This window comes from Python bivittatus, unplaced genomic scaffold, assembly GCF_059951505.1.
Source record: "Python bivittatus isolate LINGU-HERP-01145 unplaced genomic scaffold, Pbiv_v1 ctg000440_np1212, whole genome shotgun sequence".
Classification (NCBI taxonomy): Eukaryota; Metazoa; Chordata; class Lepidosauria; order Squamata; family Pythonidae; genus Python; species Python bivittatus.
In genome coordinates this window covers 1,761,366-1,788,519 of record NW_028277063.1, presented here as the reverse complement: position 1 = coordinate 1,788,519, position 27,154 = coordinate 1,761,366, and the positions used below count along the sequence as shown (strand labels likewise).

The window sequence follows — 27,154 nt, the reverse complement described above, 5'->3', positions numbered from 1 at the left end:
TTAGGAGACAGCGATGAAAATGAGGAAGGAAGGCGACGAGGTACTCAGACGAAAGGCGGGACTAGGAGGAAGCGTCCACCAATCACTGACAGGGATCCAGGATAAGGATTCCGTTTTCTTAGCTGGGAACCTGAGGAAACTGAACAAACCGGAATAAAGTAGACTGAAGTCATTGTTCGGAGGCAGAGAAGGCGTGAACTTAACACTAAGCAACCAATGAAAAGACGAACCGGCAAGCCTCCTCCAGTCAGCAGGGAGGACAAAAAGAAACCTCTCTTGAAGCCACGAGCGTACGTGACATTTGTACGTGTGCTGTATTCGCGACGGCTGTCGTCAAATTAACGGCAGCCGTAAGTGTGAGCCTTTCAGAGGAGCGTCCTTCCAGTCCAATAAAGCGCCAGGATGTTAATCTGGACGCGAACGTTTCCAACATTGGCCAATCAATTGAAAGGCCAGACATATTTCTTGCGGGTATGAGAAGCGCGTCCAGATGGCCCAATAATGACACTAAGCCGAGATCTTCCTGCGTTTCTCACATTTAAAACTAAGGAGAGTCAGAGCCAGGGACCAATAAGGTAACAATGTGGATGAGGGGATTGACTGAATGACCTCTGAAGTTTCTGATTGGCATCTGGATTGACGAATCAGAGGGGAGAGTCCCAATGGAGCGGCCCCGGGAGAGACGGTTTTTAACGTTCTTTTTAAGAACTTGACCAGAGTCCCAGCAGCCTTTGCGCGCCGGGTTGTTCGGTCCGCTTTTCTTCCGTGTTCCTGCTCAGCGCCAGGGTCCTCGAAGCAAGAAGAGGCTTAAAAGCAGGGGCGATGCTGATTGAGTAACAGGGCTTGGCTTTCGTTTCCCTCCAAAGCTTTTGTTTCGCCTTGTTTAGGTCATTGCTAAATGCTTTCATTTCTTCCTGGACAGTAGCCTTCCCTCACCTAGTTCCCCATCTTGAAGCTCAGATGGCTTGAGCTTGAAGACCATAATCTCCTGTCAAGCGTGCAAAATTACATCGCTCTTCCTTGACAGCAGCTGTACTCCACCTTGAGGTATGGGACTTGAAGACCTATAATTCCCTGCTGGCACGTTTGGGACATCTGGAGGGGCTCAGCCTGGCCACCCTGTCTCTTCAGCGGAAATGTTTTCTTGCCCTGATCGTTTATCTTGGTTGCAAGTTTAGTTTTCATCACTAGCACCATTTGGGCCAGATTTATTCATTCATTCTACTTGTATACCACGAAATCAGTAGACTCATTGATTAAGAGCCATCAAGTCAATCAATGTTTATTCTTAGCAACACCCCATGAATTGATCCCAGAATTATCTTTCTTCAAGTTGGCCTTTTAAATTTCAGTGGTGCATTCACTGCTGTTATGATCAAATCTGCCCACCTGATTGCTAGCTATCCCCTTCCTCCTTTAAATTTCTGAGCATTATGAAGTTCAAGGGAACTGAGTGTCTACATGATTTGTCCCAAATATGATAGTCAGAGCCTGGTCATTACTGCTTCAAGTGAGAATTCTGGCTTGATTTGTTCTTTGATTGATTTGTTTGATTTCCTGGCTGTCCATGGTATCCTTAAAGTTTTCTCTAACAGATTCATGGCAGTTTACAAAACAATTGACAAAAACATCCCTTACAGCATAAAACATCCACAGTAAATTCAGATCAAAACAACCAATCCAAGTTACAACAATATAAAGATTAATTGTAATAACAGTGATAATTGAAAAGAAATCATAACAACACTAATATCAATGAATACATCAATACAAGTAATTAAAAGTGAAAAAAAATAAAGATGATGAGAACCAAATGCCCTTTGTAAAATCTCAGTGTTCAGTACCTAAGAACTTTAGAAGGGAACCAGAATGTTAGAAGCGAGGGAGCAAGTCTTAATACTAAGCTGATTGAATCCAACCCTGGAGCCCTCAAAGAACTGTGCTCCATCCATGTTTGCAACTTCTTCCCTTTCCACCTGCACTAACTTTTTAAAGAATAAATTTACGAGCAAAGCTTCTGTTTGTTATGCCAATCATTTTCAATCTATTAAGGTATTCTGGGATCTTGGTTCAATGTATTGGGTTTGTGTAGAAAGAAGGATGGGGTCTTTTTAAATGTGTTTATACAAGTTGCCTAGTATGCTGTATAATATATCTTTGTAAAAAGCATTAACATGAAATAGAAGAAGACTTTTTTCTTCCTGTTTCTTGGAGGGAACAGAAACAATCACATTATTTTTTTTCTCCCTAAACACAGAAACAAAAATAAAAATGGACCCATTCTATCCTTCTCTGCTGCTTGTACATACCTGGAAGTAGAGAAAGAAAATGGTGCAACAATAGGGGAGTTCCCCAGCAGACATTGTATCCATGACTCCTTCAAACCTGATAGTCATATGTTATCTGAGACTTAATGTTTCATTTTCATCTCTTTACACTTGTTCTATACTTTCCTGGCAACCCTGACTATCTGAGACTACTTTTAAAATTGCTTTGCAGGCATAATGTCTGTCCTCAAATACTACAAAAGTTTCTTGACCTTATTTTCAGCTTTGCCTTGCCTTATCTGTCTGCATTTATATTGTAGTGCATGACCTCCTGCAACCCACAGCTCCACTTTTCTTTGCTGTTCAGTGGTCTCTTATTTCCTGTAATTAAATAACTAAATTTCCCAAAGTCAGTTCTTGATGACTTAATTGTCCCATTCAAGAAATTATCTTGGCAACAATAGAGATTATTTGTCATTGTTTTTCAAAATTTGTTTGACTTCCCAGTCTACCTTTGAACCCTTGAAAGTTTCCCTTCCAAATAATCCTGCTTAACTTTTTAGAATTGTCAGAGGTAAGCTCAGGGGTACCAACTAGGTAGAACACTACTAAGTTTTCCTTGTGTACCCTCTTTTAATGGAACTGCCTCCCAGATACCCTCCTTTCTCTTACTTCTACATTTATTTTGAAGTTTCAGGGAAATGTCAAATAAGGTCCTTAATTTTTATATCTTATCAAAACCAAGCCAAAGTTCCTATAACTGAAATAATCACATTTTCTTCAACTGATCCATGCTTATATTTCTTTATTTCATTTTTGTATATGCATATGTCTAATTTAGACTGTGAGCCCCTTATTTTTCTTTATTCGTTTTGAAGTGCTATGTATATAGATGAGCTATACAACACCTTTCTTTACATTTTTATTTAGACAGTGCTACATGAATAAGAAGACAAAAGAGTTCTAGCTTCCTCTCCATTCTTCTATAGTATTAATTTTAGATCTGCATAGAATTACATTATAATACAAAATATAAAGTTCAGCTTTTCTTCTCTCTCCTTCAAAATCATATTTGCTTTAGCAATTAGGTTGGGAGGAATTCAGTTTTCCCTCTAACTTATCCACTGCTCCATCTGACTTGAAAAAAAAATACCCAAAACAAACTTAACAAGTATATAGACTTAGCACATTAGCCATTAGCTTAGAACTGTCTCCCATCCCTGAACTAATTGCAGCTTTCCAAGATTTCTGGCAGGAGCCTTTCCTATCCACATCTAAAGAAACTTGGTCTTGCCCTCAAAGCATGTGCCTGCTCTCTGAATTATGGTCCTTCCCCTGGGGGCCTATCACACAGATGCAGGAATGCTCAGAGAACTAGAAACACGTCAAATGGGATGGAGAAGACTGCTTCCTAGATTCTGAGGCTGTTGCTGTCAATCCTCGCAGACAATACTAAACAAGAACTAGGGCCTTGCTTGCTATGTCACAGTGTTTATGGTCTTCGGAGTTTTATTCTCAAGTCAGGAGTACAGAAGGTACATTTCTAGGCTGGCCATGAATATCACTTTCCATTTTGGGCATTCATCCAGGATGAAGATGTGTCAGCTCAACATGAGTCATTTATGTTGAGGCCTAAAGGGTCAAGTTACCCTGAACTGAATTGATAGGCTTTATCTTCCATCTTAGCCAAAACTTCAGGTCCTCACCACCATCTACACATTTCACTCAGATCTTCTGCATCCCAACATAATGTTTCAAGTTTCTTTTTTTCATCTCAATGCTTTGGCTGCTCTTCAGTGGCTGGGTTCACATATTGTGTTACATTATAAAGCAATTTGTTGATTTTATGTTAGTGTGAAGTGTAAACCTAGCCTTGTTTCCCACTTAAGATGTCCATGAATCCAGCCAATTGTGACTGTGAACCTTACCTATGTCATTCTCCATTTTTATATCATTTTTCTTCCTTTCCCTTGCTCCTTATTTCCCATTTAGCTCTTTTGATGCTTCTCATCTATCCACCCCTTTCTCTTGAAAAAAATCCGTTTTTTCACTCTGTTCCCAATCCGGTATCTATCACAGCTTCCCTTTTAGTGAAGTTTTCCTTGCCTTCAGTTTATGTTATTGTGGCAGCAAGCAAAGGATAGATACACTGAAAAATACATGGCATCTGTTTTTTCTGATTATGGCAAGTCTAACCAATAATTCGTCCTGTTTTGTAAGGCAGGAGGCCCCTAGGTAGCAATTTATTTATTTCATATATACACCACCAAAATCATGACACTTGTCACTTTACACGCATAAAAACAGAACACAACAAAGTTTTTAAAAATACAGTATAGATTCAACATTAAAGTTAACGAACTAGTAAACCTTGTAAAAACAATGGCACCAACCTGCATTGGGCAACATCCAATCTTAAAACCCCATCTTGACAACTTTTCAAAAAGCCACCAGAGGATATGCCTGTCTGGATTCCAGAAGGTAAGGGAAGTTATTCTCAAGAGTGATGGCCACTCCAAGAAAGCACCATTTCTAGGCCCTCACAGATTTCACCTCTTGTAGGTCAGGAACCTTCACCATCCTCAACGGAGATAAGTAAATTGGACAGGCTGGTTCTACCTGGAGGAGGCAGTCCAGCAAGTATCTAGGAACCAAGCTATTTAGGATTCTAAACGTTCCTACTGCCTTTCTGTGATATTGGATTAGAGTTCTCATCATTCCCAACCGGTCCATGGATTTCCATGGGATGTTTCCATGTGTACAGCACTGTCTTCATGTGTCACTTCGTCTAGATTGGCAGCGTGGGATTCAGGAGGCTGGATCTTACCCTAAGATCCCTAGCTGCTAATTTCTAAACGAAGAAGAAAACTGAGCTGTGAACAGTTTTTCCTCTGTTTTCCCCCTTTTGTGTTCATTCTCTGCCTTGTAACCTGTGATTGACTTTACATATCTCACTGAGCCATAGGATAGTTTGTTTGCTTCTGGCCTAGCACAGTATATGAATTTAGCCACTGTGGTGTGTAAATTCTGATTTATCTCTTAGCATAATGTACACACCCAATCACTGTAGTCAGTTCAGCAGCTCATGATTAAGACAAGCTATGGCTTTCCAGGTTGGGTGACTCCAACCAGTGGGTACGATTGGAGTTCTTTTAGACAAGAAATGAAGGATGTGTGTAAATGGACAGTCTGTCTGTAGTGGGGCAAGGAAAGAAATTCTGATTGCTATCTTTAGGAACTTCTGCTTTTGCCCGAGTGTCTCCCAAGTGACAGCTGGGCCAGCAATCCCAAAAAGGAAATTTTCTCAGGGACATTGGATACCTTATGCTCAGAGGGAAGGAGGGAGGAAAGGAAGGGAGAAGACGAAGTAAAGAAGCTGTCTTGGCATGCTGGATCTTCTGTGCTGATGTTTGAAGCCTTCCTGTGTCTCAGCATAGGGGATCAATGGAATCTGTCACATCAGGTGTGCTGAGCAGGAAGAGGGCTGATGCTCAGCCCAGTAAGAACTTCCAGGCTGGCATATTTGGGGTGAGCTGTCCAATCATGCCAGTGAATGTCTAGATTCTTAGCTAAAGGTTAGGGAGCAAGCATTAAAGTCCATGGAATGGTTTAAATTTCAGACAAAGAATTTTGTTTTAAACTTTGCAAATCCTGGTCTATCAAATCTGACAAATTTATTGAAGGTCATTCAGGATCTCTGACATATTTTGACACATTTTTAGAAATACATCTTTTCTACCCAGATTTTTGCTGTGATTAATTCTAAATGTGTAAGACTTAAAGAGATATTGTGCCTGTATGTTTGTATCAGTCTTCCTTTTTTTTTTTTCCTCTGTGAGCCCCCAGGGTCAATTTTTGAGCAAGGAGTTGTCCTCTGATTGGGTTCATATATTGAATGAAAGCATGTTTGCATAACCATAGTGTATTGGTAGATTAGCTAGATTGGCAAGCCATAAACAAGCAAACCACATTATGAGTTAGTGTGAGGTGTGAGCTCATCCCCTTTTGATTTGGAGCTGGATTATCCCCAGAATAATAAGACTGTTGAGTTATGGACCATCAAACCCAACATACCTTCCCTGTCTCCAAGAAAGGACTTGGCCCTTTTGCGTTCCTCTGGAGTCTATTTCTAGTTACCCCCATCCTCCACCCAGGAGCCAAACTTGAAGATGTGGCTATAGTTAGCTGTCCCGCCTCCCACAGAGGGAGTCTATATAACCCCAGGGGAATTCATAGCCAGTGTCTAGGCTGTTTGCCCTTCTGGCCCCTGGGACATCCCCATCGCACCCACAGCTGCTGTTCACCCATCTACCTGCCCACTGAGACTAAACATGGTAAGTGAGAAAAATTGGGTATGCAGGCAACCGTACAGTAGGTCTCTAAGGAAGTCAGGTGCTACCTTATTCCAAACTAGTGGAAAATGTGCGGTGCAAAGTGAAAAAGTTAAATAATCTATTGATCTGCTTTTTTTTTTTGAAAGAGGTGAAGCACTAGAGTAGGGCAGCCTCTCAGATTCTCTTGATGAAGGATAAAATCAGCAAAAGATGTAGAAGGGGTGAAAAATTCTCTAGGTAATTTTCTTTGAAAATCCTTCCCCCACCCCATCTTTTTCTTAATACATATGTGAGTGCATTTTGACTATTTTCAGCAAGGAGTTTTTTGATGTCTGGACAAAAGGAATATGTGTGTTAAGAGGAAACTTTGGTGCTATTAAAGAGACAGGGAGGTTATGAGAACACAAGGGCATCTGCACTGTTTTGAGATGGAGAAGAAAACTTGGAAGAACTGAAGGCATGCAGAATATCAGATTACATGGGTGATGATTCAACATCTATCACTGGGTTTCATTTTCTTCACCTTCTGAAATGGATCTGATCTTGCATATGTATCCCATCCCAAGCTATCGTCCTATTTAATAATATTTGGTGTTACTTGGCTTTGTACCCTCAATCTTGCAGGTGAACCCCTTCAGCCCCTGAATAATTGCATAATGTTCTTCTTGAATAATACAGCAGGATGTTTTATTTCACATGGAATCCGTTGGTTCTCTGCCTGACTTTTTTTTCGAAAAGGAACAAAGGGTGGCGGAACAGTTGCTGAGCAGACAGGAGCCTCTGAGTCAGATTCCTCAAGGCACCACAAGATCCAGACAAAGAAAGCTGCAACCTGTCTGGTTTTTTTTTTATTTTGTATTGAGAAAAAGCAATACACTTTTTAAAAAATTTCCTTCACCCTTGGAGTTTCTTTGTATGCCTTGTGTACCTCTCCTCTGAAAATCCACGTCAGAGGAAAAGTAGGAGTGAGTGAACTCTGTAAGATGTGCAATCGCTCCAGAACATTCCTGCAAGTCAGGCCATGCAGAGAAGATAACCCTCAATAGTTTGGATTGTTGAATCTCTCAGGGTCTCATCTATTGGCGCTAAAAGACATTAGTTTGTCAGCATGCAGATGTATATTAGCTTTCTCCACCTGAAGCTTCTAGCCTACGTTTCCCATCATCTCTAGCCATACCTCTGTCCCTTGTTTCCTGTTATAGGGATTTCCAAAACATTACTTGACTTTTATAGAAATTCTGGCCAATTGTGTCATTGGAGGACTGAGATGCATCTGTTATCTCCAGCCAATACCCCAAAGTTCTTATTTTTGCTCTGGTTCAATTAATGAAAGAGACCCACTTGGTGACGTGCTTTGTCTGGATCTTCAGGTTCCTGTTCCATCTTTGCCTTGCCATCCCTGTCACATCTTCTGATCTTCCGAGAAGTTACACGCTTATCAGTTTTCAGTAGTTGACGATCAAGAAAGAGTGTTTCTAGCCACACTGAAGATATAAAGGAGATTCTTCAATTACCTCCAGATAATCACAGCCATTCTAAATAACTCTTCCTGGGCTGTACAGTAGATCATAATCCTATACATTCCATATTTAATGACATTGTTCAAAAGGAGACATTGTTGACAGAGGTTGAGAGAGAAAACAGTGAAAAAGAGGGTAAACTATCATTTATTTTTTTCTTTTCATGCGTAGGCTAGACCTGAGAAACCAGCTGGAGTTATTTATATGGCTGTTTTGAATACAGCCTTCCCCCCACCCCTTTTCTATTAGGCACACCAGTTGTGGATTAGTGCTACTTTCTGAAATAGTTCTCAATTTATCACCAAATTGGGCTTGTTCGTACATGTTTTACTTGCCCAAGCTACCCTTTTAAAGGAAACTAAGGGACTTCTGCTTACTGCATTAATACATTACTTATTAACTTAAAGCTTGCAAAATCATTTTTGGGAAGCTTAAAGTTATAATACTCACATATTTACATACAAAGAAAAGATCGTCCTCATGGAAATCAGTTGTTACAAACCTGAAATGAAGACTTTGAGGAGATGCGTTAAACTTTTATCAACTCCATATTTGGACTGAAAGCAAGAGTTGCTGCTTTTGCTGTTTCTCAAACCAAAGCATACAATTTATTTAAAATAACAAATATTAATGTTTCCCTTTAATATTCACATTTTCAGACTTTTGCTACAGCAATGAAATTGTTTGCTGGACTTCCTTAAAGATTAACACCCCCCCCTTGTATTTATAGAAAACAACAAATATTAACAATAGTTTATTTTGAAAATATGCACCTAACATAAAAAGACATTTAAAGGAAGTTTTAATTATTTAAGTTAAAGTAAAAAATATTTTCTTACATTTAGTAGGGTTTTCCTCTCCCCAGAGACAAAATGTAGAAAATGATCAAATATGGCTTACATAATCAAATTCAATAACCTGCTAAGTTACACTGCTTCGAGTCTACCATGACCAAAGCCATTTATAAGTTTGCAAAATAAATAACTAACTCTCTAGAAACTTTGCATGGTGGGAATCCTTTCTTAATAAGATATTGCATGTTCTCCTGTCACCGATGAATTGTGTGCTTACGCATTGTCAAAAGGAGAAAATACATCAGGACAAAGGAGGACCAAAGGTGCCGATTTATGTCACATTTGCAAAGAGGAAGATACAAACCTATAAATAAGTTCTATAATTTAAGTTGAAGGATAATTAATTTAACCATAGAGGGGAAGCTGTGACTAGGTGACCTATGTACTTCCTCAGTCAGTGATGTTGGTGCTGGGAAGTGTTGGACAATTAGCACCACGGGTTCTCTCCCTTCTTTTTCTTTAAACTAATTTCGAATTTGAATAGAGACTCTCACCGATAAAAGTGGGAAGCATGGTTGCCCTAGATAAGGATGCAGTGATCTGATCTTGAATGCCCATCCTTCTTCTCTTTCAGGCACCCAAGAAGGCAAAGAGAAGGGCAGCAGAAGGAAGCTCCAATGTCTTCTCCATGTTTGACCAAACACAGATCCAGGAGTTTAAAGAGGTAAAAACAAGAAAAAAAAATGGAAGTGGGAAGGGGTGTTAGCCATTTGGAAATGTAATAAATGCAGTAATGCCATTAAAGTAGGACTTTGGGGTAAATGATTGGATCCCAATGAGCAGAAGCATCAGGAGCACCACCGAACTCACATTCTAGAAGGATATTTTAACTACATTACTGAACATATAGGAATGAATTTGTTTTTAAAGCTTCCTTGTATTATTCAATTCAGATTCTGTCTTCACTTTGAAAAAATTTGCTGACTAACCACCGAAATTTTGCAGGTTATTAGCAGAACCTAATTAAATGTTACAAGGGAGCCTGTTTTACATATGCAGGTATGTCCAGTTTAGTGTAACCCAGTGTTTTGTATGAATCCAGGCTACATTTCCTTGGCTTCAGCGGAAGTGAGTAAATAGAAAAGGTCTAGATAAGTTATGGAGGAATGTTTTGAACATGACTTACCTCAGGAATCTGTGGAACCATTTGTGGATATCTGTTTGTGTATGACATTGATGGTGGTTTGATTTGAGAATGCACCTTTACAAAAATATGGATTCTTTGTTCCTGAAATTCCATCCATCAAGTGGAGGTCCACCACTCATTATCTTTCCTTTCCTTTGCCTTTTATATAGTTCTGTTAGTTGTTGATAATGGTGAATACTTCTACGTTTTAGAGACATTTTCCTCATTTTGTTGCCCATTCCAATATGTGTTGAATTATAGCTGCCATTGTTCTCAGACAGGGTGGCTGTTGACTGGGAATAATGGGGTTTGTTTTTTTGCCACACCTGAGGTGCCAGCTTGAGGAATGCTATTGTGGAGAACTTCCTGAAGAGGGAGAGAGAGTGTGAGAATCCACAGATATTATAAGTGGACCAACTCCTTCCAAAAATGTTTGTCTGTCTCCCTAAGATATGTAGGCTGAGTGCTAATTTATTTTGGTGTTATTCAATAAATCATGATTAAGCAAACCATGACCTATTGTGATGTGTAAAGCAGGTCAAAAAGTGGTTTTGTAAACCATGGGTTAGGGCTTATTGTGATATGTAAACCTGGCCATATCTCTGAAGAGCCAAAGTAACAAGCAACTATGGGTGTGTGCTTCCACAAAGTCCTACTTTGGTGCACTAGTAACTGTGCATGGAAGAGCAACTTTCTACACACTATTTAAATTGCTTTTCCTTTCCAAGGATAATTCAAGGTTATTCTAATTAGGAAGCTTACACTTCAAATTAATTTGGACTTCAAATAGAGACTCTCACCTGTAAAAGTGAGAGTGAGTACAAGCTTTCCATATGAAGATGTTCTCTTCTTCTCGCCACTTAAATTCTTAATCTTCATTTCAGAGAAGCATTTTTTGCCCTTTGGCAGGCACTACCCCTCCACCCACCACCCCAAGGCTGATGGTGTTTCCTTTCCAAGACCCTTGCGATGCAGCAGTGTCTATTTTGGGTGAGAGAGGACTGAGAAAAGAGGTGACATCTGTGCTTGGATGAAGCAAGTGGCAGAACCTTACAAGGAGATCTTTGGAAATCCATTCTGGCTGGCTAGGCTGAGAGGAGGAGGCAAGAAGCAGGCAGCCTTCTGGTTTCCATTGAAAATGAAGCCTGAAGGTCTTTCAGTCTTAGACATTTATCTACAATAAAGGAGACAAAGGCTACCTTAGAAATAGAGTTGGTAGCAAACGATAATTTTACCTCCTTTGGAAGTGTCTTCAGATTTTCTTCTTTTTCCTGCAACATATGTTTGCATGTCTTTGTTTTTTGATGGCCACCTGCTTTTAAAAATATGAGATGACAGTTCAGTTCTTGCAATGTGCATATTTTTTTAATTGCATGCGTAGCAATGCTTCAAAAAACCCAAAGAACCATACTTGCGCCCTTTCTCCCCCTCTTCCTGTTACTGAGCCTTACAAGCATCCTGTGAGACTGATAACATTGAAGATCACCTATAGATCTTTGGGGCAGGACAGAACCCAGGTCCCCTTAGTCTTCAGGTGCTTCAGGATCACTTTTGCACTGTGCAGTAATCCTGATGTACTCATGGAATTTCAGAAGGACTAAGTGACAATTTCCTTCATTTTAATTCTCCTGCCTTTCCTATTATCTGCTCTGCCATTTTTACCTTTTCTATAATTTGCTAAGGGTGAAAAGATTGAACTCTTACTTGGTAGTGCTAGAGCCCACTGGGTATGCCGGTGTTGAAAACACAGTCCCTCATTCACATTTCTCTGGCCCCAGAACCCCCAAGTTTATACATTGCTGAAATCTATAGGTATTTGATAGCATTTTTTTAATGAAATGAAATTGGCCCAACACAAGTAGGTAAAGTATCTGATCCAACACTGCGACTCCCATTATGGGAATGGTGTGAGTTTGAGGAACATAATGAGAGAGCATGCAGTTTGGGAAGATTGCTTGAATAGAGGCTAGCAGAAGTAACAACCTGGATATTTAGAACTAGGGCTACCAGATCTGGATGGACATTCACTAGATGGCAGAAAGGGATTTAAAAAACACCCTCTAATTATTGGTTGTCATCTAGCAGTCATCAGGATTTTTGCAGCCCAGGTGAGTCATAGGTTCAACTATGGTAATGATATCTCCTTAGCCAGCTTGCCTCTTCAGGGATCAATCCACTGCTTTTTGAGCTGTTCCTTTGTTGATCTCCATACTGGATTGGATCTTCTTGGAGAGAGTCTGCCATCCAGAACAGTGAAGAGGATGAACTGATGATTTGACTCAGGATGAAGTTGTGTCATACCTAGTGTTTTTCTAGCTAGAATATCTTTTGGAATCTTTTAGAATATCTTTTAGAGTTTTGTGGGAAACAGGATGGGTTACCATCAAGATTTCTGGACTGCCTTGGTTTTGTTTGCTTTCCTTCAGAATACTCTTTTATGTTTTTGTGCCTAGAATGTAACTTCCTCAGAGCAAAGAATCTTTTTTGCCATTATTCAGCAAGCACTGGGTTCATTGCTGACACTGGGGTCTGACTGCTGCTATATTAGCCCTCTCTGCTTCTACCCAAAGTAGTCAGGTCCTTTCCAGTGGGTGGGTGTGATTTTTTTTTTTTTTAACATGAGTTGGAAAGGCTTCCTGATGACTTTCCTCAAGAAAGTACTTCTCCAGCCAACACCCAAATTACTACATTAGATTGTTGAGATGACATAACTTCCACCCCACCTATTGTTTATTCTCTGAAAAATGGACAGAGTTCATACTTCCCCCTTTTTTCACAACATGAAGAATCAACAGTGCTCTCTAGACCAGGGCTGGATTCACACAACATATTGAGCCTGAAAATCTGAGAAACAAGCCCAGTTTCTCCACCATCTTTATTCACACACTGCTCCTTAACCAATACCTTAAGCTTGGTTTGTTGGCATTTGGGTTTTACAAAAAGTAGAATTTGAAATCAAGGCTTGTTGTAGATTACACATTTTGACTCCCATATACCCTAAATGGTGGCCATTCCAGGTTTGGACAACACAGCAAACACTATGCTTTGGTTGAAGAGCCTTGTCTGTCTGGGTAAGATGGCAAGGACTTGCCTGACAGGGTGGTTTTTTTGGCTGAATTTGCCCTGCCAATGCAGCCACTGTAGATTTGCTAAGTTCTAGCACTTCGTTTTTCTTTGGAAAGAGATACACACATAGCATTTAGCTAAAAAGAAGAAAAGGGAAGGGGGGATAACCATGAGAGGAGGGAGGAGTGAATTCCACCACTCCCTGCCATCCTTTGGAGACCTCATCAACAGCCCCTTCAGAATGTACCACCTGTCCCCTTAGGGAGGGATTTGAGTTTAATATGAGGCAGCTTAAGATTGTTCACATTCCTTGCAGAGGCGAAGAAGGATATCGAATGACAGGTGTTTCCAGGGCACAGCTGCAGAAAAGGGAGGAGGGAGAAGGTGCTCCAGGAGCTAGCACGCTTCTCCAATCCTATAATGCATTGCTAGATAAGCAGACAACTAGAAGAACCACTAAGGTCTTTTTTTTATCCAGTCTGGACTAAGATACTAATTTAAACTGTTCAGTAAACCTACTGAGGACTAAAGATAAGAGGTACTACAACTACTTTGAATTATACACAGACATATAAGTGAGCTAATATTTTGTGTCCAGGGTTCAGCGGCAGTTAGTTAATTTTTCGTCCCCATCTTACCTGCCCTCTGGAACGAGGTTCCCCCCAAGATCCAGACGGCCCCCACTCTGCTTCTCTTTAGAAAAGCCATGAAGACCTGGTTCTTCACCCAGGCCTTGGGCTAGGGAGAGTGAGACCCCTCGCTCCATCACGTTTGCCATCTTTTATCTTTATGTTGTTGTTTTTTTAATTATTCATTTATTTATTATTAAATTTATACACCGCCCATCTCCCCCAAAGGGTGACTCTGGGCGACTCACAATTAAAATCAAACATCAAAAACAGTAAAAAAAAAATCCACATTAAATTAGTTTAAAAGTATCATACTAGATAAAAAAACTATATACATAAGACAACTATAACATTCATTGATTTTATTGTAATTTCCTTTGATTGTTGTGAGCTGCCCAGAGTTGTTGAGAGTCGGGCAGCATACAAGTTTAACTGAAGATGATGATGATTACCATAACCACTAACAGACCATCTTTCCTTGGCTCTATACAGCCATCTCTTTGGCTGGATTTGCATATCACAATAAGCTGCAATATAGTTTTATTAAATTTGGATTAATGTATTGTACAAACCCAGCTATTGCAATTGATAAAACTTGTTCTGTGCCTTAATGTTGTGTGTTGTCTGAATGTTAAAGAGGATTTTTTAAAAGCTGGCTTAGCACAACCACCAGCTCTGTCAACAACACTGAACTATTTTTCACTCATCTGCTTCTTGAGCTTTTGCTCTTAAAATGCGCTGTTTGGGATCAAAGGCTCTATCCAGTTTGCATCACTGAAGGCCAGAAGGACTTTGCACTATGAACTGGGAGGAGAGAGGGAGACAGAAGCTATTTGCCATTCAAAATCCCACAATTATTTTCCCTGCCTCCTGTGTACCAGTTTTCTGAGTCAGAATATTTTTCCCTGCAACTTAACATTTCCTTTCCAAAAGCACATTTGTGCAAAACTAAAGATGGCACACTGTGGGGCTCAACCATAAGGATGTTTTTGCTATGAAATGGAGGAATTTAAACATACTCTTGGTACAAGTGTGGAGTTTGTGTAGTTTTCCACTTATATATCATTTATGTAATTATTAAGTAATAAATGTAGAGAGGTGTATATATTCGATTATATCTGTTGCAGATTGTACAATTTCTCCATTCATACACATTCTTTTGTTATCCCAGTTTGGGAACAGACAATGTTTGGTCCTCGATTTAGAGCTGGACTGCAGTTCCAGCATGCTTCATTGTTGACCATGTTAACTAACAGGGATAAGAATGAAAACTCTCAAATATCTGGAAGATCCCAAATTGCTGATCCCCGCTCTAGTTACTTAAAGCTTGATGAATCGCTATTGAACTGCATCTACCAAAAAGCCTTGCAGCTGAGAGGCTGAAACCAGCAGCGCCCATGGGGGAGAAGGTCAAAGCAGGCAAGTTGGTGTTTGTGCCGTTGTGATCAAAGTCCCACCCTTTTGTTCTACAAAGAGGCAGGGCTTCAGCTGTGACATCACAAGTGCCTGTCTTGACCCTCCGATGTTGCTGGTTTTGGCCACTGGCTGCTCTCCAAAGCAATCTGAAACTTTCACCACCAGAGTTTACCCTGCTATGGGTTAATTATGTACCACTTGATACAGCAGTGCTCGGGTGATGAATGAGTTCTTAGAAAAACAGAAAAAGCTTACTTGCTCATCATGACTTAAGAAATGAAGGCCTCTACTAATTATGAATTTTTGCAAAAATGTGCACATATATAATCACAGTTTAGATATCTGTTGAGAGTGGATAGATTTAAATCCAAAAGCTATTATAAAATACAGTTATTTTACCAATTTTAGATGCTGGCAACTGTTCATTTTGGTAGGGCAGGGAGAGGAAGGTGAATTTTCTGGAGTCTGACATGTTGGGTTCACACATTGTGCTATGCCATAATGTGATTTAGTTTTTACTTGGTGTAATAGATGAACCAAGCCATTATAGCTATATATCAACAAACCAGTTTAACATGATGCATGAACTTAGTTAATGTATTTCTTTCTCTTCTTCTTCCTAGGCCTTCACTGTTATTGACCAGAACAGAGATGGCATCATTGACAAGGAAGACCTGCGAGATACATTTGCTGCTATGGGTAAGACAAGAGGGGGGGTTGAAAGAGCATCATAACATGAGCATTTTTAGGTAAAGTAAAGCTGAATGGATGATCAGACCCTTAAACCAGATCCTCAGCAGCTAATCTTTCTTCCTTTCTGTGCAGGCCGCCTGAATGTGAAGAATGAAGAATTAGATGCCATGATCAAGGAGGCCAGCGGCCCCATCAATTTCACTGTCTTCCTCACCATGTTTGGGGAGAAGCTGAAGGGTGAGTGATTCTCCTTGGTCTTCTTCTGTAATATGACAGATAACCTGTTCCATGTTCTAACATCTCACTAGTATTTCTCTTGTCTCATCAGGTGCTGATCCCGAGGACGTAATCATTGGTGCCTTCAAAGTCTTGGACCCTGAGGGCAAGGGGACCGTCAAGAAGAAATTGTGAGTGTTTATACCTCCCAGTTCACTTCCAGCAGAAGCACTGAATCTGTTCAGACATAATTCTAAATGGTTGTTACTAGGTTCACATGCTCATCTCATCCTGTTGCAACCACATTGCAGTACTCTTCCTGATTTACTTGTTTAAACAACCCATGGCTTACCATTAAATTATGTTTAAAATAAAAGTGCTTTTGGACAGTTGGATCAGAAGTCACATCTACTTAAGGGTCCTTGTCACACACCATGTTTTTCTTGTCTCACTACAGCTTGGAAGAACTCTTGACCACCCAGTGTGACCGGTTCACTTCAGAAGAGGTAAGAAAATTTCCTGGCATCCTGCTGATGTCCCACTTTTTTCTTTATTCAACTATGGTCCCCCTTCCCAGGTCTTTTATTTCAGTTTTATTTTTCCATGTGTTGCTGTTTGTCAACAATTAAATCTAAAATCTGCAGAATTGGGGTAAAAGGATAAAATAGTTAATTTGAATAGATTTATGTATGCTTGCATAGATTTCATTGAAATGTTAGATTAATTTTGAACGTGTATGGGGTTAATCTGAGGCCACAGTCAACCCTGAATCTTTTTTCAATTCTTAATAACATTCTTCTGAGGATGTGCATAGCAAACAATAAAAACAAATATTAACACTCCTGTTCTATTTGTACATAAGTCAGTTCAATCACAATGAGCAGAACCATACTTGCAAATCAGAGACTGAGAGAATCAAGCCAGGAAAGAAACCTGGAACAAACCATATTGTTCTTTTTTAGCACAAACCTGAATCCTGAATACTAAACAAGCACACTAAACAAATCATTTATGAGATATCCTTATTTTGTTAGCCGCCCACAACTCTTCTTGGGCAGTGCCAACAGGCACAATCATCCTCTTGCATAGCTGAGCCATAAGTTAGAGTGACAACTGAAAACAGTTGAAAATAATCAGCTGCAATCCTATAACTTCTCAACATAACCTTCTTTCTTTCTGGCAGATCAAGAATATGTGGCATGCTTTCCCTCCAGATGTAGCTGGCAATGTTGACTACAAGAACATCTGCTATGTCATCACACATGGAGAGGACAAGGAAGGGGAATAAACCCTGAATTTTTTACCCTTGCTTTGTGGGGGATTCCACCTAGACACCCCCAGGCCGGGGAATTTCATTTACACTGGTCCCTGATGATCCACACTTTTGTAACCAAACAACAAACATATCGATCTGTTATTTATTATTATCATTTGGGGAGAAAAATTATACCCCCCAAAGCTGACCCAACTCACCACAACTAGTCTTAACCTAATTGGGACCTCACTCCGTCAAATGTCTTAATAAAGATGAGGACAGCTCTGTTTCTAATGCCCTTGTTTTCACAGTCTGCTTGTCTGCTCAGACCACCAAGTGCTAGAGCAGGTTCAAATGGTGCCCGGATTCCCATTTAGCTCCAGGTTCTGAATGTGATTGTTCTCTTCCTTTTAGGGCTGTGATGTTTAGTTAATCAGCTCAGTTAACGGATTTTTTTAAGTGTGTCTAGTACGACTTTTAGAAAATAGTTTCGATACACGTACTTAAGAACAAGCACAATCTTAAAAGACCATTCCTTCTTATGTAAAAGAAAATGAGACAATATCACCTTATGTTGCTAGTACTATAGACTGTGATCGAAAAGGAAAGAATGTCTGCTTCTTGATTCAGAACAAATTGTTTTTAATCTATATTTAAATTTAAAGAATTTGATTAAAGTAACATAATTAATCACTTAATAATTTTAAACTCAGTAGCAGGCCTAATATTGCTTCACTTACACATTTATTTTTATATCCTTGCTCCAGGATAGGATCCCCTGTGTTTTCCCACCCACATCCCTGATGAAGGCTGCACGTCATATTATGCTTCAATAACACTAGCATTGTCTGATGCTCTCAGACAATCTCTGGACAACTCAGAGTCTGGACATAATTGCAGCTGCATTACAACTCTGGGAAAATGTGGGGTGGAAGACAAGAGAGCAATGCTGATGCTGCTGGCCATGACAACTTTGATACATGACAATGGAACAACTTTAAAAAAAAGTTTATTTGGCCAGCTTAGTGAAATTGCCTGCAGCAGGCATGCAAGGCACAGACTAAGGGAAGGTGGGAGGGAAATGACATACATTTTCTTGCTCTCAGAAATCACATACGTTGAAGAAGTTAGGAGAGCAAAGGTAGCTGCTCTCCCTCAACCCTGATGGTGGTTCTGCTCCAGTGATCCTATGTAAGAAAAGAGTCCTTTAAAAGAAACGTCTATGTAGGTTTTACCAGAACTACTGGTAAACTACTACACAGAAGTTTTGGAGTACAACTCCCATCATCCTAGACCAGCACAGTTATGGGGAGTGCTGGCTTAAGCAGCAGATGCAACCCAGCCCCTATTCCCTCCCCAAACCTGTTCAACTACAAATCTCCCAAAGATTTTAATGGGACTGGTTGGCTCTCCCATCTTGATGGCTCAGAAAACGAAATTGCGCAATGGCAACTTGGGAGCCTGATCCCGGCTGATCTTGAGGGAGAAGTCTACCACTTTGGCTGATTGGGTGAGGCAACCAAGAGAGATCACATCGATATTGGGCCCCACAAAGCGGGCCACGTTCTCCTCGGTGATTCCTCCACTGGCTTCAACTGTCACATGGGGGAAGGAGGCCTTTACGGTGCTGGCTGTAGGGTGCAAATCCTGCAGAAGAAGACAAGCCAGATGAGCGGGAGGACAAGGGAAACCAAATACTTGCAGTTTTATGATGATGATACCTGACATAGAGTTTGGGAATATATGGAATATGGGGTCCAAATTGGGTATAAGCCAAATGAAGGAATGGTCCCACATGGGGCAAGATATTCTTTTCAACATACAACAGAGCCATGTAATTTGAGGTCCTGAAGACCTCTCCAGAAGCAGAACCTGCACAGATCATGTTTTGTTCAAGGGTGGAAGATATCCATGTCAAAGCTTGGCCCACATTGGGACTGTAACCAGCTTTATTGTAAACATGTTTGTATGCCATGTTTCACAATGTAAACCCCTTCAAGAACTTCTGTCATGTGTAATGACACACACATATCCTAAATAAATAATAGAATTAAACCAAACCCTGCAGCAACCTAATTCCTGTTTCCAGGAAATGGCAGCTGGTTAAAATTTGGGGAGGAAAGGAAAAAATATTTCAGAAGGAAGATACCATCTTGGGCCTGATGCTTTTAAAGTAACCCTGCTTAGCAACCTCTGAAACTACGAGAGTCACATTTTAGCTTCAAAATGTCAATATTTCAACCACAATCCACACAAAAGGACCAAACCAGAGATCACAAATTTTGTTTTTTTAAAAAACAGTAATTCTGGTTTTTAGATCTGCCCCATCTTCTCTCAGCCAAATACCTCAGGAGCAAAGTTGTCCAGCATGATAATATCAGCGCCACACCCTGATGCTTCAAGAGCTTCTTCCAAGGAGCCACACTCCACTTCTATTTTCAGGGCAAAGCCACCGACCCGCCGGGCATTGTGAACTGCCTGTGGGATTGTGAACATTGTAACTAGCCGTGGTCCACGTTTTATGTTGATGCCTGCAGAAGCTTGAGAAAACCTTAGAGATGCTCACGCCAGCTGTTTCCCTGAAAAAAAACTCCTATAAAAAACAGCTGGTCTCTACCCTGGGGCCTTTGAGGGCCCATATAAGCCCTGCTTAAACTTGGGTGCAGATTCTAATTCTGGAAAGAGTCCCAGCCAGCAGAGGGGGATTATTTAAAAAAAAAAAAAATTAAGGTAATTCTCTCCCCTTTCCAAAGGCGCGAGCCGTTTGCAACAACAATTTAAATGAAATTATTAGTAAAATATAAAAACAGTCTCTCAACTAGAACAACAAAAAGAACCTACCATATTCTATTGTCCAGGGCTGCCCGCAGGATGTGGTCAAGAAAGCCAAGGTGGTGACCGTAACAGTGCAGTTGAAGTTCCGCCCATTTTTATGGGTGTCGCATGTACAATGCATATAAAAAACAGGGAGAACTTTGATCATACCATTGTGGCCTCCATCTTGACTTTTTTTACCACACCCTGCCAACATCCCCTGCTGCTGTTCTGCTGCTCACCTGGAGGGTAACAGATGGGAGAAAACTGAGCAAGACATATAAAAATAGCAGCGATAAGGTCACCCGATGGGTCAAATAAGAGGCACGTAATGTGTTTTGCTATTGGGGAAATCAGAATCAGGACTGTGATGCCAAAATCCAAGTGAAAATGGTGCTTCTCTGCAAAGCTGTAATTCACTCAGAGAAAGACTTTACTTGTTCCTGGAGCTGCAAGAATAAAAAGGTTTATTTCTGAGCCCTCAACTGAGCTGAAGATACTGATCTCCATTTTTCTCCCCAGAAATATTGAGCAAATTTCTAAATTAAATCCAGTCAAGCATTGGGGAACATATTCCTTTCCACAGTCAAATTAAACAAAATCAATTGGTTTTCAGAAAATGGTCTGTGCAATGGGAAGAATAGGGTTTTCAAGTCAGCATGAAACCAGTTTGTTCAATGATGGCTGGATTCAGGCATGAAAAACCAACCACTGTGGGTGTTTTCTCCTTTCCATGATCACTAGCAATGAAAGATTTCCTAAGAAACCTTATGAAAGCAGTTAATCAGTGTATTCAAACAGACAATTTCTAGAACTATCAGTCAAAAGATTATCTGTTGGTTTCTTCCTCAACATATTTTTACTTCAGAAAAACATAGGGAAACCATGAGAAAGCACATCAGTTGCAAACAAAGGATTATTTGAATCTGTCCACTGTTGTTTGTGAACTATAGTTCATAGCTTAATGTGATTTTAAATCTAGACAACAAGTGATGGTTAACAAAATTGAGACACACGTCTCATTATCACCACATTATCACTTAGCACATACAGTAGTGCAAAGCTAAATATTATCTAAAGATTGTAACCAGTGCTGACTTTAAGACTTTAACATCAATTCAATGAATGCAGAGCATTTAAACTTTTTTTTTTTTTGGTAAATTTTATTTTACATTGGATTTTGGCATTTCTTTTAAGGACTGATTTGTACAGCTACTGAATCTGGACTGCAACACTCAGGTCAGCCACTAGGTGGTAGCAGAGAGATATGGAAAACGCTTCTTCTCTGCTGCCCTCTAGCAATTATTCAGATGATTGCAACCTAGATCACAAGAATTGTAAGATAAGAACACCTTTGCTTTTGTGTACTGTACTCACTTGTGTGATACTGCCAGAGGCCCAGACATGGTTGTCCTTCAACATGATGAGGCTTCCCAGATCATAACGATGACAGGAAGCTCCCCCAACTAGAAGTGCATATTTTTCTGGGAGACGGAACCCAGGTGTGGTCTTCCTTGTGCCAGCTACCTCTCCGTGCCAACCAGCTTCCTGTGCTGCCCGACAAGCTTTTGCTGCCGATGTGGCAACACCACTACAGCGTCCCAGACAGTTCAGAGCCACTCGCTCACCCAGCAAGAGGTCATTGGCGTGACCATGGACTTCAGCCACTCGGGTGACGGGTTCAACCCAGGTTCCTTCAGTTTGGAGCCACTCCACAGAGCAGCCGACTTCGGCAAAGATGGCTTCAAAGAAAGGGAAACCAGCTAAGACTCCAGGGGATTTACAAAAGAGCACAGCATACACCTGATGGTTGCCCACAGTGTAGCCACCATAGTCAAAGCTGGGAGCATCTTCTTGCAGCCAATCACGGGCGAGCTGCCGCAGTCGGGCAGCAGGAAGAAGGTGTGAGAGCTTTGGGTGGGAAGCCATGATGACTGAAAGGAAACCACAAGAATGTTGGCTAAGTTGTACCAGACAAAGCTCCAGAAAAGTAATAACATTCCTAATGGTATGAATTCAGGATAAACCTTATTATTTCATGCCTTTAAAAACTACCTCCTACTGGGAACAGAAGTTTACTGGATTCATTTATTGACTTCTGTGTTCTCTTGTACAACATTCTCAACCTCCAGAAAATGAAGCTCCTGGTAATGCCTGAATTTAAGATTACAAAAGCTCTACTGGGTAACCTTCCTTGTTGTTGGTTAATTGCTGGGAATAGCCCAGCTAGTTTTTATCTTTTCCTAGGAGCTAATTGTTGAGAAATGGTCTCCTGATAGCCTGTGATATCTCTGGAGGATGTTTTTGAAGGCCTTCACTAACACAAGTAGGAGAATGCAAGAATTCTCTCATCCACAAAGCAGAAGGGACAGATCTCATTCTCTGAGCCAGTTGGAAGGATCTCCTTCCCCTTAATATTTTCCACCAAAGTTCAGCTGCAGTGCTGCAAATCCTGCTCATGTCCCTCTCGTGAGTAGATGGCACTGCTTTAGCCTACATAAAGATCCACTTATCAGAGCATGAATTCACAATTAACCCTATTCACCATCCCACTCTCTGAGCAGGAAACTGTTCCAAGATGGGGTACTCAGGAGGAGGTTGTGGCAGAGCTAAATCCTGAGGTTATTTATAAATATTCAAGTTGAACGTAAGCACAGCATAAGACGTGTGTATATGTGGGTGTCTATTACAGTTCTTAAGTGTTTCCCATCTGAACATGGTGAAAACCTACCTTTGAAATTCAGTGGGACAGTTCAAGGGGGCTCATGGCTTGGGGGCAGAAAAGGGCTGGGAACTTGCATGTCATTATGCAGCCACAGAGATGGCACCGCCCCGGCTTTGAAATTCCAGCAGGCAGACAAATTCCACTGCTCCCACTTCTGATTTCTAGGAAACAGCTCAAACTTAGATACCTACCAAGCACCCAACTGGCAGTCTGTCTCAAACAGCAATTGTGGGTTCTTATCATATTGAAGGGCATTATTTTAGTACACAATTTTATATTCTATATATACTTTATAGAGATATAGATGTTTCACATAATGTATAACTATACCTGTAAGAGTGCACTCTATTCTAAGGGGTTAACTTACTTTATAAAGAGCACACCATTCTCCTACCCCATCTCCCTTAAAAGCAATTAACCAGAGGCCTGTAGCCATAAATTAATTCCGTACCAGGCTGGTGTTAGGCCGATGTCCGGAGAGAAAGGTTTGGGATTCCAAAGGATAGATAAGAAGGAAAAAAAAGTTAAACTTAGATTCAACTTTCAGGGACCACCTCAACCCCTCCTTAGACCATCCCCAAAACCCCATGTATGGATATAGGGGAATGTATCACCTGCATACATTAATGGATGTCTATAAAACTCTGATGTTTGCTTTGTGAGGTGTGATTCCTTCAACATTCCTTTCTAATGGGTGTTGATTGGAGTCACCCAGCTGTGTCTTGATCAATATACATCTGTTATCTTAAAGAAGTCTCGTCTCAAGTCTCTTTATTTGGCTTTATTGGAACTTGGGAAATAAAAGGTGCCATACAATATAGAGAGACACTGACCCTCCTGCTCTGGGAATCCCATTCCAGAATGCCTTAGAAACATTTCTGATGCAAATCAACATTACAGAAAATTCTAGATTTCCACCCCTCTTTCACCCAAAATGAACTAAAGCTTAGCCGCCCTAGTCCCAGTAATTCCCATAGCAGAGAGAAACCCAAACCAATCATTTTAGGGTCAGGAAAAGTTAAAAAGACACAGATTAACCATTAGGAAGCTTGCTCTGTAATTCCTGATTTATTAAGTGAATTTAAAAAAAGTGTTGCTCCTTTTGGAAGTTCCCCCCCCCAAATGGGCCAACAAGGATGCCTAGAAATTTTACCTCCTAAAGAAATGGGCGTTTCATTCTACCATTTCCACTTAAAGGACTCGCTACCTCTGGGAAGATTTGCCATCTCTGCCAACTTGGTGTGACTGCTGGATAGGCACGACCAACTCTTAAACGGCCCAGGGGAAGAAGGGAGAGGGAAAGGAGGCAGCCCATGAAACGAGAGAAACCTCCCCCAAACAAACAAACAAACAAACTTAAACTCTCATGAAAACAAATGTATTTCCGGTTCATTTCCAGGGAAAGGAAAAGGAGATCAGGTAAAGCGGCGGCGTGGGCGTTTTGCCACTTCGTGACCTTCGTTTTACCGTCCCACCCCCGCTCTCCACACGTCTCTCCGGATCCAGAGAATTAAAAGAGGCAGCCGAGCTGCTCACCTGAAGTCTGAGCCGGGCTTCCTAGCGTCGCTCCGCTCCGCTCCGCTCCGCTCCGTAGCCTTTTCTCTTGCGCGACTGGCCGTGCAAAGCAAATTTTTGGAATTCCGGAGGGGTGGGAGGCTCCGTGGTGAGGGGTGGGATTAGAACCCTGATGATTCTTTTTGGCACTTTGGACCCTTGAAGGTTCTAACACAAACAAACCTCCCGCACCCGCTCCGCTGACTCCTCCACAAAGTTTCTGCACGCGCATAAAAAGGTTTTAAGTTGTGTTACCCCCGTAAGAGGACGGAAGAGCCTCGCAACACCCCGCTCGAGGAGCAGCGATTGGACCCTGGTTGCACTTCAGCACCGTTTTCATAGATGCCCAGATTCTGCTGACTCGCTGGCAATCCCAGGCACATTTCTTTGGGGGGGGGGGGGGGGAATCCAGCTGAATTTTGCGAGGATCAAAACCAGGATCAAAACGCAGGCGGCGTCGGATAGCACCTTTTCCAGCTAACCTTGCCATTTTGGAAAGAAATATAACAGTGACAGATGTCGACTGATGTTAAATTATATTCCTAAATGATGGGATTTGTCACTTGGCTTTATCAAGCCTGGGGCTCGCAAAGACAATAATCTCACATAAAGGGGAAGAAAGTCATCTTCCTGATGCTTAGGAATGGATTCAAGATATGTTTGTTATTGATTTTGGAAATGTCTTTGTATTCTAAAAATAAGAAGATGAAACAATATGTTTCTATATGATGTAGATTTAACAGTAAATTTAAGGCTTGAATTAACCTTATTTGGACATAAATTGACACTATGTGGATCTTACTACTACTTGTTGTTGCTTTTATTTTATTTTAATCACTATAACTATGTAGGCTTTTTTATACTGTACAATCATCCGTGTACTTTGTTGTTTGATATAGCGTACCAATATTTTTTAAAATTAAAACTGTAAAAGCTAAAGTCAAACAAACCACATTATGGGATAGTTTATTGTGTCAGTAAGACAAAAGTTTTTATAGCACTGCAGCCAAAGCCTCCCACCTCAATTCAAAATATCGTCTTCACTTTGGACGCCAATATTTGTTTACCTGGGATAAGCCCCTTGGAACTTGGTGGGAGTTCCTTACGAATATATCTGTATGGAATTGGCCTGTGGCTCAGTATCTGATAACTGGAGCTGAGGTCAAAGTACAATGCCTAACTTTAGCAACTGTTTCTAGAAAATAACTCTCATAGAACCGTCCCTTGCAACAGACTGAACTTGTCTATTTAAGCTCAGATTATTTTTTCCCACATTTTTACTGGCTCTGCTTTGGTGCTTTTCTACTTTGGTGGAAAAATTAAATATCTAGATAAGAGTTGCACCTAAGAAATCTGTATGCTCAGTTGGTATTGATGACAGGCTCGGGGCCAGTTTAAAATAGAGAATCACAAACCAATTTTCAGCTATGGCACATTGCATCGGTCTGGCCTGCTGGTTAGAAAGAGCTCAGCCCAGGCTATTTTGGCTGGGGATTATGAGAGTTGATCTGGAAGGCGTCAGACAAAGGAAGGCTGATCATAATTTCCCCAAGAGAATATCCTCTGGTTAAAGGTAATTTTTTCGAGTTTTGTTCAGCTCCTGATGACTTTGTGGCCACAGCTCCACCCTGGAGGACCCTGGAAATCTCCCATCCAAGCTAAGCAATCTGACATTGCAGCGGTGAAATCCAAGTGAGGTCTGCCTGGTCTGCCAACTGCTGAGACTTATCCTGGGACTACAAAGCTTAAAAAATGCAACAGCTCCATAAGAAAAACAGATTTTCCAGGAGAAAGAGATGGGGGGGGGGAGTGGATTATTCACACCCAACACCAAATTCAGGGCTAGAGAACAATCACATTCCCAGTATTGCTGGCCTACAACTCCCAGCACTCCTCAGGCTTGGTCCTGCTTCCAGGGGATGCTGGGAGTTGTGGGTCAGCAATTCTGGGGTTTTCAGAGGTTGCCCATCCCACAGCACCAGCTACTGAGGTCCGATATTCTCGGCTCTCGTCAAAACGCAAACTCCTTAGCTGGGGATCCAACTTCACCATCAACTTGACTCGTGAACTCCTCCCTCTCTCTGTTAGTGGTTGTTAAGAAAAGGAAAATTTATTTATTTTATTGAAATCAACTCCTCTTTGGAGAGTGCAAGTCAGCCTGAGGGGTTCCTGTGGGCTAGCTGTATCATCTATTTGGTCTGTGATTGATGGAAAGGCTGTAAATTGTTTTATAGTGAACTAAATTTTCAGTAGAAGACAACTAAATAAGTGAACTTTTATTTTCCTGCCCGATTTAACGTTAAGAAGTATTTATTTTTTTCCTCCAAACTGAACGTTTCCAAAAGCGTTTCTAAAATCTCCCCATGAGGCAGGATTTTTAAAAATCCATAAAAAACGATGGAAAAAGGAAAAAAATTAGCTAGTGCTGAGGCTATGCCTGCAGCCGATTACAGTTTTATAAAGAAAAAAAAATGTACATCTTTTAAAAATCTTTTCTCCCCTCTCCCTCATACTTCGCGTAATAGCCTTTGTTTTGATTTATTGTTTTCTTCTCTTTAGTTTGATCTTCTCTGATTGGTGAAAATCAGGCGCAGATCCCCTCCCTTCTAACTTCCTTCCTTTTTGATTGGTTATAGAACTCGGCGTGTATTCTGATGGCTACCTTTGATCGACCACGGCTGTGAC

General features: G+C 40.9%; 2 protein-coding genes and 1 long non-coding RNA gene across 12 annotated transcripts; 1 reads left to right on the top strand and 2 right to left on the bottom strand.

Moving 5' to 3' along the window:
• The first annotated feature begins 125 nt into the window (after positions 1-125).
• MYL11 (myosin light chain 11) lies at positions 126-17,955 on the top strand. 5 transcript variants are annotated; one of them, XM_025169203.2, is made up of 8 exons: positions 126-575; positions 923-1,047; positions 9,550-9,639; positions 15,836-15,911; positions 16,038-16,142; positions 16,234-16,312; positions 16,579-16,627; positions 17,305-17,954. In XM_025169203.2, exons 3-8 carry the CDS (start codon positions 9,604-9,606, stop codon positions 17,407-17,409), a joined length of 450 nt encoding a protein of 149 aa, XP_025024971.1. In that variant the 5' UTR covers positions 126-575; positions 923-1,047; positions 9,550-9,603; the 3' UTR covers positions 17,410-17,954. The 5 variants fall into 5 exon arrangements, with proteins under 5 accessions (XP_025024971.1, XP_025024970.1, XP_087998732.1 ...); XM_025169202.2 differs by lacking the exon at positions 923-1,047 and having other exon boundaries at positions 17,305-17,953; XM_088142606.1 differs by lacking the exon at positions 126-575 and having other exon boundaries at positions 595-1,047.
• On the bottom strand, positions 6,079-11,469 carry LOC148215698 (uncharacterized). 2 transcript variants are annotated; one of them, XR_015796493.1, is made up of 2 exons: positions 10,902-11,469; positions 6,079-10,467 (listed from the first exon to the last, which is right to left on the bottom strand). It is a non-coding gene; the product is annotated as an uncharacterized LOC148215698 (long non-coding RNA). The 2 variants fall into 2 exon arrangements; XR_015796494.1 differs by having other exon boundaries at positions 11,156-11,469.
• A 39-nt stretch (positions 17,956-17,994) lies between the features above and the next one.
• QPRT (quinolinate phosphoribosyltransferase) lies at positions 17,995-24,726 on the bottom strand. Of its 5 annotated transcripts, none has more exons than XM_088142601.1 (4): positions 24,452-24,712; positions 21,568-22,124; positions 19,723-19,854; positions 17,995-19,023 (listed from the first exon to the last, which is right to left on the bottom strand). In XM_088142601.1, the coding sequence occupies exons 1-4, from the start codon at positions 24,699-24,701 to the stop codon at positions 18,802-18,804; spliced, it is 1,161 nt and encodes a 386-aa protein (XP_087998727.1). In that variant the 5' UTR covers positions 24,702-24,712; the 3' UTR covers positions 17,995-18,801. The 5 variants fall into 5 exon arrangements, with proteins under 5 accessions (XP_087998727.1, XP_087998731.1, XP_087998729.1 ...); XM_088142605.1 differs by lacking the exon at positions 24,452-24,712 and adding an exon at positions 24,069-24,311; XM_088142603.1 differs by lacking the exon at positions 24,452-24,712 and adding an exon at positions 24,123-24,311.
• Positions 24,727-27,154: the final 2,428 nt, after the last annotated feature.

What these genes read in the sequence shown, in the direction of transcription:
- MYL11 (XM_025169201.2), top strand. Translation starts at nt 9,526, where the DNA reads ATGCCCATCCTTCTTCTCTTTCAGGCACCCAAGAAGGCAAAGAGAAGG. An exon ending in AGATACATTTGCTGCTATGG is followed by an intron (nt 15,912 to 16,037) that starts GTAAGACAAGAG and finishes CTTTCTGTGCAG; the next exon opens with GCCGCCTGAATGTGAAGAAT. An exon ending in GGGACCGTCAAGAAGAAATT is followed by an intron (nt 16,313 to 16,578) that starts GTGAGTGTTTAT and finishes GTCTCACTACAG; the next exon opens with CTTGGAAGAACTCTTGACCA.
- QPRT (XM_088142601.1), bottom strand. Translation starts at nt 24,701, where the DNA reads ATGCGCGTGCAGAAACTTTGTGGAGGAGTCAGCGGAGCGGGTGCGGGA. An exon ending in AAGCCCGGCTCAGACTTCAG is followed by an intron (nt 22,125 to 24,451) that starts GTGAGCAGCTCG and finishes GTTTCCTTTCAG; the next exon opens with TCATCATGGCTTCCCACCCA. An exon ending in CCTCTGGCAGTATCACACAA is followed by an intron (nt 19,855 to 21,567) that starts GTGAGTACAGTA and finishes ACAATCCCACAG; the next exon opens with GCAGTTCACAATGCCCGGCG.